The following is a 12,960-nucleotide window of genomic DNA, read 5'->3' as shown; positions in this document are numbered from 1 at the left end:
TGTGATTTGGTAGGGAGGTGTTTTCCCCCTATTGTTTTGTTGTTTGTATTGGAATGAGGGACACTGGTCTTTATTGTAGGATTTTGTAAACTATGCTCTCATCCCATGTAACTCTCCAAAATTCTCCCCACCATGAATCAAAACAAAGAGCATCCTAAATCAAAATTGAAGAGAAATTCTCCTGGTGTCCTTCAATCTGAATTTGCCAAACTTTATACAGTGGTTCTTAATAAAATGTCCCCACAGTTAAATCCTTCCCTGGGCTGTTAGGCAGGCCCAGAAAAAAATAAGACACCAAGAAGTTAAGTGACTTTCTCAAAGATCAAAAAGCATTTTTTCACCTTCTCCATTCTTTTCTTTTTTTTGCTCCTTTTTCCTTCCTTTTCCTAAAAGTGTTCAAAAAAAATTCACATTAAATTTTTCCTATTGTTTTTAAAAAAAGGTGTTGTCTTTTGAAGATTGACTTTTAACACTAACATTTTTCTTACAAAAGGGATCTTTTTTGTTGTAGAAGTATTTTAAAGGGATCTGCAATTTTTCAAAACTTGTGTACACACAGACACACACACACACACAAGTTTTGTCTTAGTTCAATATTGTCTTTCACACTTTAAAATATAAGGAGGACAGCAACTTAAATATCCAATTTGTTTTGGATTGCTTTGGTTTTTCTTTACTTTCCTATGTCATCCTTTCAAACATTTGAATTGCTCATTTAATCTTTCTATTCTATTTCACAATTTCATTCTCCAGTTCAGACACTAACTTGGATTTCCAAACACTGCTGAAATGCTCTTTCCTAAACTTGCTGATTAGCATTAATCTTCTCTTTATTTTTCTTTATATTGGTCTTAGATTTATTCATTTTAGTGCCTTTTCTTTATTTCTTATCATAATTGCTTTTGTGCTGCATGCTTATTGTTGTTTTATTTTTTTAAATCATGATAACTGTTCATAGAACATCTTACTCTTATAAAACTCAAAGTGCATCATGAGCAATATCTGTGCCTGAAGAAGGAATCATTAATTAGGCACAGAACAATAGAAGGAGCTCAAGTATTTGAATTTGGAATACCTAGGTTCAAATTCTGACTCTGGCATTAGCTTACTATGTGACCCTTACTAATTCATTTCATTTCTGTTTCCATTTCTAGATCCCTTTTTGTACTTTTCCAGTCATTTTCCATCATAAATGACTCTTTATGACCTTATTTGGGTTTTGCTTGGCAAAACTACTGAAGTAGTTTGCCATTTCTTTTTCCAGCTCATTTTACATATGAGGAAACTGAAAGAAACAGGATTAAATGACTTAGCCAGGGTCACATAGCTAGCAAATGTAGGAGGCTGGATTTTAACCTGATCTTCCTGACTCTATTCTTGGCACTCTATCCATTGTAACATGTCTCCTAGCTGTCCTCCACATCCCTAAGATGATCCATGTTTTTTGGCTCAATTTTCTTACTTACACATAGGAAACTATACTTCCCTAAACCTAGAAGTCAATTGTCACAGGTGTGTGTGAGAAGGAAAGAGAAAGGAATGGGACTTAGAGGAGGAATATTTGCCTTCCTCTACCACAACTGAGGCAGATTGTTTTGTATAGATCTATCCAAAGGGGAAGTTAGATTGTCCTTAGGAAAAGAAAGAAAAAAAAATCAAGAACAGATCTTGGACATAGTCTCGTGCTTTTAAATAGTTTGTTACAACCTCCTTTTGTTGGGGGTTTTTTAACTTTATTTTGCTCTTTTGGGCTTTTCTGCCACTTATATCTGATTTTGAGACTAGCATCACAAAGAGTATAGCTTCCCATAAAATATCCTCTTGAAGATACCATCAGAAATTGAATACTGGGATAGATAACCCATGGGCCTAATTCCATATATCTCTTCTGTTCCCTGAACCATAGTTTCTTCATATGTAAAATAAGGGGTATGGTCTGGAAATTACCTTTAAGATTCCTTCCAGTTCTGATTCTATCATTCTATGATTATAATGTTCCCTGGAGGTAATGCAACAATGATGGATATCTGAATTTTGTTTCAATAGTTTGATATTTTCATCTTAGAAACAACTAATCTTAAAAGAAAGCTTAGAAATAATGATGATGGTGGTGGTAGTAGTAATAATTAATAATATCTAACATTTATATAGTTTCTACTATATACCAGGTCCTATGTTTTGTACTTTACAATTATTATCTCATTTGAACCTCACAGAAACAGAAGGCAGATATTATTGTCCCCATTTTACAGGTATATCCTGAATCCTCAGTCTGTCTACAGAAAACCAGTTAATTGAGAATGGGGGGGGGGGGGGGGAATGACAGCCTAGCTGTTGGATTGTTCCTTTGCTTTGTTTTGTTTTGTTTTGTTTTGTTGGAGATAGATCAAATGAACATCTGGAATTTTTTTTAGCCTCCTATGTAGTTGTATTGTTGTGTAGAATCACAATCAAGAGTCTGGAATGAGGTAGATTGTGATATTCTGAAAAACTAACGAAAATACTTAGCATGAGCCCTGAGTTAATCTCTAGAGGTATTCTGGCATTAATTCAAAGTGAATCCCCTAAAGGAACTCCACTTTGGGTATAAGCTGAACTGAGTAGTCAGCTACTCTTCCTAGATCCTAAGGGTAAGTGGCAAATTAAAAATTCATTAATCATGTTAATTGAAGTTGAGTATTAGTGCTTTGGGAAGTATACCTCCAAGTTAAAAAAAAAAACTGGGTGGTTCAAATCACCAAGAGGAAAGACTAGAATCTTTTCTCATGAGAAAAGTAAAACAAAAGAAATTGGGAGTTCACATGCCTCTTCCCCTAATGCTATGTATATCTTTGATTCTCAGCTCTCTCTCCTTGTGGTAGAGCTGGGTCATTGGAGGGCATGATAATAATAAGTAGAATGGTGGTTTTAAAAGAGACCCTCAGTATTCCTGCCTCTGCTGGCATGTGGGGTTCCAATGAGGCTACTATCTCAATAGGAATATATCCCCGACATTCTAGCCTTTCGAGAGCACCACTTGCAGAAAAGGGCCAGTGAATTCTAAAATAAGCTCTTTTAGTGAGAAAAGCCAGCTGAGCGGTTGAAATCAGAAATGCAGAAGGTCACTTGCTATTTTGGAAGCTGCAAGCTGGTCCTCATTTTGTAACTTCGCAGCTATAAACAAAGAACTGTCACCTTTCCTCTCAGTGTATTTATTTCCTATTAAAATAAGCAGATTTAACCCTTTTCATACATAGAATTAAGAAATTGGCAGATTTTTTATAAAACAGCATTTAAACAAAGAATTGTCACCTTTTGTTTGTTCCTATGAAAATAAGTTGATTCTACCATTTTTTGTTCATAGCATTAAGAAATTAGCAATTTGTTATACAATTTCTCAGTTATAAACAAAAGAATTTTTACCTTTCTTCTAGATATGTTTTTCCCATTAAAATAAATTAATTTAACCCATAGAATTAAGAAACAGCAGATTTTGTTAAAACTTTTTACCCAAAGATTTATTTAGTAGGAAAGTTATTCATTTATTACTCTTTGCTTGTCTAGAATAATATCGAGGCAAAAAAGATCATCTATTATGGACAGTGTTGGTGGTAGCAGTAATAGTGGCAGTGGTTGTAGTGGTGGTAGTGATAGTAGTGGTGGTGAGGAACGAGACCTATGATTTTATTGGTGTAGATTAGAGGTGTAAAACACACTTCTAAGGCCTACAATACTGGGGGGGGGGCGGTAAACTAAATCAGATTATAATATACTTGAGAAATAATTGACCATATAAAAATATAGATAATTTTACATTTTAAAACTTAATCGATAAGAAGCCCACAAATTTCCTCATTTCCTCAAATGAGAAGCCTCATTTCTATTTGAGTTTGATTGGTGTAGGACATTTCTGATAAAAACTTTCTAAATCAAAGCAGATGAATGCTTTCTCTATAAGCACAGCATTAGATAGTTGCTGGGGGGGGAAGGCATTGAAAAGTGTAATTTTAACAGCATTTATGGAGTTTTTCTATATGTCAGGCTTCACAATATTATCTAAATGTTTCACAAGTAGTCTCTCAGTTGATCTTCAAAGTAACCCTAGGAGGTAAGAGCTATCATTTTTCACATTTTATAGCTGAGGGAATTGAGACAAATTAGGATTGTGACTTGTTCAGGGTCATAAAGCAAATAGTTTCTGAGGATTGATTTGAACTCAGGTCTTTCTGACTTCAGGACTTGTGCTGTTGTCATTGTACAAACTAGCTGCTTATCTAAACATTAATAGAAATGTATATCTATATGCCATGAGGAATGAGTAAACTTTATCTAGAACACACACTCCTTCTGGGAAGCTTTTCATCTTTTTTTTTGTTGTTGTTAATTACCATTTAACAAAGTATAACGGTTGCATATTCAAAGTTTTCTCCTTTGGAAAAAAAATAAAAAAGATAACCATCATTCTGCCATGATTAAGATTGTGCTTGTTGGGAAATAGGTTATTCTATTATTATCCTACAATATAAGGACCAAATTTATCTAGCACTCCAGTTTACAACACACTTTATGACAACTTTTTAAGGTACATAGTTGAGGAATGTAAAGCTCAGAGAGATTAAATATCTTCCTTAGGGTTCTAGTTAGTAAGCATTGAGGTATGATTTGAACTTTGATTCCAAGTCCAAACTACTCTCTAGCAGGTATCTGGTGCTGCAATGACTAAAGGACTGATTTTGGAGTCCTTAGCTTAAGTCTTTGGACTCCTTAGAGGACTGGCTTTACACTCCTTCGCTTAAATCTTATCTCACTTACTATGTGACCCTGGGTAAAATTTCTCAACTTCCCTCCCTTCCCTTCAGTCTCAGTTTCCTCACCTGTAAAACCGAGATGATAATAATCACAGGATTGTTCTGAGGATCAAATGAGATGTCATAGGTAAATTAATATGCAAATTTTCAAGTGCTACACAAATGTTAACTATAATTATAGTAGCCTTCTATTCTTTGCTTTGGGATCCCTGATTAAATCCAAAAAGCATCTTTAAAGTTGTGTTGTCCAATGCCTCATTTTCCAAAGGAGGAAACATCTTCATAGATTCATGGTGAAATGTAATATTTCACAAATTTTTTTTCTTTAACCTCTTTGTGGTAATTAAGTAGTAAAAGGACCTCCAATAGTTTGGAGCCTTTCAGATCAATATGCGGCCTTTCAGATCAATATCTTCTTGCTTGAACTCCCTTCTTCTCTCTCCCCTCTGGTCCTCACTACACATACACACACACACACACACACACACACACACACACTTGTAGCATAGGGACAGTTAAAGGTTCTACCACAAAGTGGGTATGAAGGAGCCCCCACAACAATCAAAGGCAGCAAAGGAAACATGTTTTCTATATCCTTTGCCCTTTTACTTCTATCTTTGTGTCTAAACTTTCTCAGGTGGCTGCTCCCTGGACTTTTTGTAGTGTTGCCTTTTCCACTCTTCTAGACAAAGTCTTGACAGTTCCTCTGGCCTCGTGGGGCAATGAGAGAGAACAGTGTGGCATGGCAGGAAGGGGACTGGACTAGTCAAAATTTTTTCCTATCCAACCATCTTGAGGTTGAGGTGAGGCCATAGAAAGGATAATGTGCCAGAAAAGAGGCAAAAAGTCATAGACTAAGAGCTGGAAGAGACCTTAGTTGCCCTTATATCCCATTCTCTCATTTAGCAGATGAGGAAACTGAAGCAAAGGGACACACAGTTAGCAAGTATCTGAATCACAATTTATATTTAGGTCTTCTTGACTCCAAGTTCAGTATCCACTACATCAACATCAAGTCCAGTCCCATTTTACAAATGAGGAAACTGAGATCAAGAGAAATTGAAGCCCTAGTCACACAGATGGCTAACAAATGTCATATACCATATACCCAATGCCATAGACCTAATCTCTAATTTCAAATCCAGTACTCTTTCCAGACTTTTCCAGAAAGAGAAACTTGTGTTTTCATGGAATCATAGTATATTGCAAAAGTTTTACTGCAGTTTTTAATATAAATTTTTGAGTTGAAAACATTACTAATACTTTTGAGACAATCTGTGTGTATGTGTTTTAAATATTTGTTATTTAGTTGGACTCACTATGATTTATAAATGATAAACTACTACTCATTTTTATTAAAATATAGATCAAGTATTGAGTAGATCTTGATTTATTTAATTAAAAAGAGAAATCAGTGAAGCCATCAAATATAGGAGTGTAAGGATATTTTTTAAGCATTGTATAAACCAGGAAACATTTAGAAATGTTAAGTGCAGGAATTAAGAGCACTGTTATTTAACATTTTCCTAGCACTTTAAATTTATAGTAGATTTGTTGTTATTTTAAAGTTTTTATTGGAAGAGAGATCAGTCTGGAAATGCCTTTGATGTCCAAGATCTTTGCCCTGCCCCTGCCTCTGTTCATAGAATCACATCTTACTTTCATGTTGAAAACTTCTAAATACACACACACACACACACACACACACACACACACACACAACACACACATCTGCATGTGGCAAAAAAAAAATAATAACTAGAAACCCACAGTGAAAAAGGTAAAGGGAGAGAGACTAACTGCAACTAGCATTTCCCAGTCAATAACCATGATTCAAAACTCAGAATCTCCCAGGAGAAAGCAGGAGGCACAGTAAAAGGGAGTTCTGATCTTAGAGCTAAATTGAAACTCAAAATCTTGGAGTGAAGAAAATCACCCAATCCTAGAAATTTAAATAGGTAGCTTTTGGTTCATATGCGGAAGGGGATCTTCAAGGTTTTGATCTAAGTACCCAGGAGATATTACTGGAATTGCCATTATGAGCCAAGAGGTTTCTTCTTGGCTTGCACATTTCTTTTAATATATCAAGTTTTCTGGCCAAGTTTAGAATGTCATAGTTCGAAGCCAAACACATGTTCACAGTATCCTACAGGGGAAGTTTTGTTTCTTTGCTGATTTTCAATTGGTGCAATTCAAATATATATACTTAATATTTCTTTCATGTTTCAGCTTTACTTAATTTCAAATCAAGAAAATTATCATTCACTGAGAAGTTGGGACAAAAAGGAGACCTAATTCCAATTCATAGAGCTTGAGTAACATCCTGAAAATTGAAATTCATCCTAAAACCTGCCTAGTCAGAAAGGAGTTTGGATTCCTTGCCTCTTACATCTTCCCCAAAGTACCCACCACTCAGCCATTCCCTCAGATAGCAGAAAGATCGTGATTTTTTTAGGGGACCTCCTACTAACCATAGCCAAATTTGAACTTCAAGGAACTGAAGACAGACGGTGCTCATTGCTGCTTTTAAAGACTTTTCATGTTTTCCAAGCTCATTTAAGATGTTTTCAAAGGAAGTGTTAAGACTGTTAGGGTATTCTTAGCCCAAACAACATAAGGCACAATTGTTTTAGCTTAATTTGATAGCAATAATGACAGTAATATTAACATGAAATCTCTACAACTAGCAAGGATCCCAATAATATGGGTCAGAAAGCATACAAGGAAGGGGGCACAAAGTATAAGCTCCCCTTCTCTTAATGGACTGAGTGATTCTGAAAAATATCCAAGTGGATAATTTGCCTTGAGCTTCAGAGGTGGACAGAGTTTGGAGAAGGAAAAAAATAAATTTCCTGACACAATAGCGTGTTTCCAAACTGCTTTCAAACATTAAATATTTGTAAAGCTGATTTCCTTGGAGAGAGCAGTTTTATTCCCAAACCTACAAATTGATTTTTCTTTCTCCTAGATCGAATTGCACAGAACATCATTAAGTCCCATTTGGAGACGTGTCAATACACCATGGAGGAGCTACACCAGCTAGCCTGGCAGACTCACACGTATGAAGAAATTAAGGCATATCAGAGCAAGGTATTTGGAGAAGCTATGGAGAGTCTTACCTCTATTTCTTGTAATCCTGTAGCTGTCCATCCCTGCTGCCACTGCCTTTAGAACATTTAATGGTATCTTACCATGTTGGGAAAGGGTTCTAAAAGGTTTGAGCAGAAGGAACAGTTGAATATTTTTAATCTACTGAAAGCAAAGGGAAAAGGCAGTCTAAAGAAGAACATTCTAAATATACACTGATAGTTTATTCAATGTAGTCAGAAGTAGCCTAGTATAGGGGAAGACTAGTCTCAGAGGGTCTGGATTCAAATATGGAATTTGCCATTTGTGTGTGACTTTAGTTGAGTCACATTAACTCTGCACCTCAGTTTCCTTATCTGTAAAATGAAAGCATGGAAGTAGATAGCTTCTAAAGTCTCTATCAGTTCTGCATCAGTCCTGTCACATCTTACAAAGATAAAAGAAAAGCACACAACTATTTATTGGGCAGACTATCATTGCTGATGGAGAGATTATTCTAGTTTACCTTGGGCAAGAGACTTCACCTTTCCCGGCTTCAGTTTACTCATCTGTTAAAAACTGAGCAACTTTCCTAAGTGATCTAGCGAGCTCCCTATGGGAGCTGGAGGACCAGCTCTAAAGTTCTGGGATCACACACACACACACACACACACACACACACACACACATATATTTTTGCTAGGCAATGGGGTTAAGTGGCTTGCCCAAGGCCATATAGCTAGGTAATTAAGTGTCTGAGGCCGGATTTGAACTCAGGTACTCCTGACTCCAGGGCCAGTGCTCTATCCACTGCACCACCTAGCCGCCCCCAGTATTATATTTTAAAGAAAATAATGAATATTATTAAGAACCCTGGAATGGAATTTATGGAGAACTGGGTTCTAACCCCCATAACATAACCAAACTATATGACCTTGAGGATTTCAGTCTCAATTCCTTGTCCCCAAAAATGAGGGGGTTGAACTAGATAATCTCTATGATCTCATGCTCAAAAATTCTATGGTCTCATGAAGTATGTCTTGGTTTATCCCATTACACTGTTGAGATATTAATAATGTGATTTTCATTTATTTAAAATATTAGAGGGGTCTGGTTTGGTTTTGTTCTTAGGGAGAGACTTCAATTTTCTGTAAAATTTTGTGTGTGCTTCCTATTCATTTAATTTAATCAACACTTGTTAAATGCTTACTATGAGTCAGGCACTTCATATAATTATCTCATTTGCTCCTCATAAAAACCTGGGAAATAAGTATTATTATAACCCCATTTTACAGATGAGAAAACTGAGGCAAACAGAGGTAATTGACTTACCCATGGCCACACAGCTAGTAAAATTTATGTTTACAGCCAGAAAAGAAAGCGTGTCTTCCTAGTTCTAGTTTCAGTGCTGTGTATACACTGAATAATCTGGGTAGAACTTCCAATTGCCTGGAAATATTCCTGGCTTAATAGTATATTACTAACTTTAAAAATTATGAACTTTTAGCTGCCTAGCAATGTCAAGAGCTAGCAAATAGTGGTCATTCAGAAACAAAAAGGATAACTGTGAAATGCTGTTACACATAATCCAAAGAGTTTCTTTTACTGTGAACAGAAGGGGAAAAAAAAGAAAGAGGGGAAGTGACTTTGAGAAACTAGGTGTCCTGGAAGCCATTTTCCCCATTTTAGTCCCTTTCTCTTTCCCATGATTTTAGTCTATCAAGGTCCAAACAGAGGAGCACAATACCTTTGATACATTCACTCCAAACCCCCTACTTTTTATTGAGGATCCTGTAAATTCCTACCTCGGGGCCAGGGAACAGATAAGCAGGAATCCAGTAATTCTTTGCCGCTTATCTAGTCCCCAGAGAGTTTCTTTGTTTTTTTCACTCTTTACCTGTGTTTTTTTTTCCCTCTTGAAGACCAGAGAGGCATTGTGGCAACAGTGTGCTGTTCAGATCACTCACGCAATCCAATATGTGGTGGAGTTTGCGAAAAGGATCACAGGTTTCATGGAGCTCTGTCAGAATGATCAGATTCTACTCCTGAAGTCAGGTGAGCGTGTGCAGGCCGAAGGGGGCCGGTGGAGTTTAGAGACGGGGCTATGGTGGGCAGTTACTGCGGTGTCGGCCCTAATCAATCCCCGTCCAGTAAGCGGCTCAGTTTTACCGCCCACACACGGTCCCCCGGCTCCCATAGGGAACTCTCTATAATAAAAATGCCCTGCTCTTCCTTTCGATTCTTCTTTGAAGTCAAATGTAATTCTGCTTATTGAAAGAGGAGCCATTAATTGCAGAGGCTGAGAGACCGAGGCTGACAGGCTCCGCAAGTAATTAGTGTGTCAAGGTGGCTGAATTGCTGAGCTGGCGCGTTTAAAAAAAAAAAAAAAGGAAAAGAAAGAAAGAAAACCCACCATCGCTGGCTTTCAGGGAAACAAATCCAGGCTAACCGAGCCCAGCCTCTGTGGTCAATTCCAATCATTTTAATGAGAATAGCCTGCAGCCTATGCCCGGCACCGGGGTGGGGGTTGTCAGGTGGAAAGGGGGAGAAGAGGGGGGAAACGTGTGCATACTCCACGCACATGCACCCCACCACTCAGGAAGAAAGTGAATAAAAAACACTCTGCCAGGTACTGGATTCAGTGATGCCCTGACCTAAACAGGAAGGAAATTGTCTTGCTCTTCGTTTCTTTTTCAAAGCAATAGTTTAAGATCAGCCAGAGTCAGCCTTTAGGGGATGTATTTATTGCCCGATCATGTAACATCCATGCACTCCTTAACCTGTAGTCCTGGTTCTGACACAGATTAGGTATGTAGCCTTCAGCAAGGTTGCCTCTCTGAGCCTCAGTTTTCCCAGTTGTAAAATGGGGGTAATAATATTTATACTACCATCTCCCTCAGTTGTGAGGGGAAAAGTTTTATAAGTCTTCAAATAGATGTTCCATCATGGTTCTTTTCTCACCCTAACCCATGTAGCACATTCAGCTTCTTGAAATTACTTTTTACAAAGTTGTATCCCTCCCAGCAGAAGGCTCCCTGAAGTCAGGGACTATTGTTTTGGCACGTTTGTTGTTGTTCAGGCATTTTCAGTTATATCTGATGCCCCGATTTGGGATTTTCTGGGCAATGGTTTTCTGAGGCAAACCAATGTCACACAACTAATAAATATCTAAGACCACATTTGAATTCGGGAAGATGAGTCGTTCTTCCTTACTCTGGGTCAGGCACTCTATTTAGTGTGCCACCTTGCTGTTCAGTTTTAGTACAAAGTAGTTGCTTAATAAATAGTTACTTAATTATACTGCATTAAATTGAATTGAATTGCTCTGTAGTAAAGGCTAAGAAATATGTCTGGAAGATACCGGAGCCAATGAAGGTAGATTTCCAAAGTGTTCTGACAACCCTAAGAAATAAATTCAAGACAAGTTTTTCTTATATTACAAATGAGTAGGATGAACTTTGAATGACTGGCAGAATAGTTCCTGTTTCCCTGCCCTTCCCCTCAATAGAATGTAATCTCTTTGAGAGTAAAGACTACATTTTTTTTTGTCTTGTATCTCTGGAACTTAGCACTGTGCCAGATATGGAGTAGTAGCATAATAAATATTTGTTGATTCAGATTGACTTGAGAAGTAGAACTTTCCCCTACTATGGATAGGAATGGAAACTTCTAAATTGTGGGGATCCTTTCTAAATGAATCCTACAGTCCCAAGGAGTATGGCAGAACAGAGACCTAGCTAGACAGCTATCTCAGTGAAAGCAATAAGCTCTGTGGAAATGTTCAATATATCATTTGTTGCCCACAATAATTATGACCAAGGACTCTGAGTAAAGAAATAATTATGCATGTACAACTGCCGTTCAGACATCACACATACAAACATATATGCTTGCAAACATATCAGGAGAGACTATGACCCCTAGTCGAACACCAGAGAAAACACAAACAAAATGAATCATGAGGTTGCTTTGTGGTTTCTGAAGCTTAGTTTCAATGGTGTTAGCCATGTCTCTGATATTCTAAAGTGAAGTGGCTCAAATTCTGAATCCTTTCTCTCATTTGATGCTTACCAAATCCTTATATATGCAAACAACATTAATGAGTATCTTCTAAGGTAGGATTTTTGTCTGTGTTTCAAACCCCCTTTGTCAATTTGATGAAGTCTGAAGAATAATATTTAAATGTACAAAATGAAATACTGAGGATTATAAAGGAAAAGCAGTTATAATGAAATATAGGTATCATTTTTAGACCCCTGGTTAAGAACCCTTTCTCTAAACCTGGAAAGTTTTACATGAACTGATGCTGACTAAAGTGTGCAGAACCATAGCGTATTGTACACAGTAACAGCAACATTGTGTGATAATCAACTATGATAGACTCAGCTCTTCTCAGCAGTACACTGATCAAAAACAATTCTAAAAGACTTGAGATGGAAACTATGATCCATGTCAGAGAAAGAACTATGGAGTCTGAATGCAAACCAAGACATACTATTTTCACTTTTTAAAATTTGCTTTATGCTTTTTTACTTATCTTTTTCCTTTATGTTCTGATTCTTCTTTCACAACATGACTAAAATGGAAATATATTTAACATAATTGTACATTTATAATCTTTATCAGATTACTCATTGTCAAGGGAAGGGAGGGAGGTAAAGAAAGAAGGGAGAAAAATATGTAACTCAAAAATGAATGCTGAAAACAATCTTTATTTTATGTAATTGGGAAAAAAGGAAATAAAGAGCCTTTTCTCTAGGTAAATTATACAAATCTCTTGACATTCAGGCAATAACATTGAAAAAAATATTAAACTGTTTGCTTTTCATTTTTAAAAAAAATGTTTAATACCATATGCTATCCAGTATATTTTTGGGTTGCTCAAGGAATACAAATCAACAAATCTAAAGATATATAAAATTAGAATGACAACTATCTTTCACAAAACATCCAGATCAAAGATTAAGGGCTTTTGATTATGACTCACTATTTTGTTTTATCTACGATTACACGGGATGTCTATTAAGAGATAATTAAGGATTAACTCATTTTCATTGCACCCAATTCATATTTACTCCACAAACAAGGTGCCATACACAGCATCATC

General features: G+C 36.6%; 1 protein-coding gene across 1 annotated transcript in view; it reads left to right on the top strand.

Annotated features, from left to right (window-relative positions):
* RORB (RAR related orphan receptor B) overlaps window positions 1–12,960 on the top strand; it is a 245,007-nt gene that overhangs the window by 206,004 nt on the left and 26,043 nt on the right. The window contains exons 5-6 of the mRNA XM_074208546.1: window positions 7,756–7,877; window positions 9,776–9,908. Coding sequence (XP_074064647.1) covers window positions 7,756–7,877; window positions 9,776–9,908 — 255 coding nt within the window. The remainder of the gene's footprint in view (window positions 1–7,755; window positions 7,878–9,775; window positions 9,909–12,960) is intronic.

This window comes from Macrotis lagotis, chromosome X (assembly GCF_037893015.1).
Source record: "Macrotis lagotis isolate mMagLag1 chromosome X, bilby.v1.9.chrom.fasta, whole genome shotgun sequence".
NCBI classification, from domain to species: domain Eukaryota; kingdom Metazoa; phylum Chordata; class Mammalia; order Peramelemorphia; family Peramelidae; genus Macrotis; species Macrotis lagotis.
This window is presented reverse-complemented; position numbering and strand designations above follow the sequence as displayed.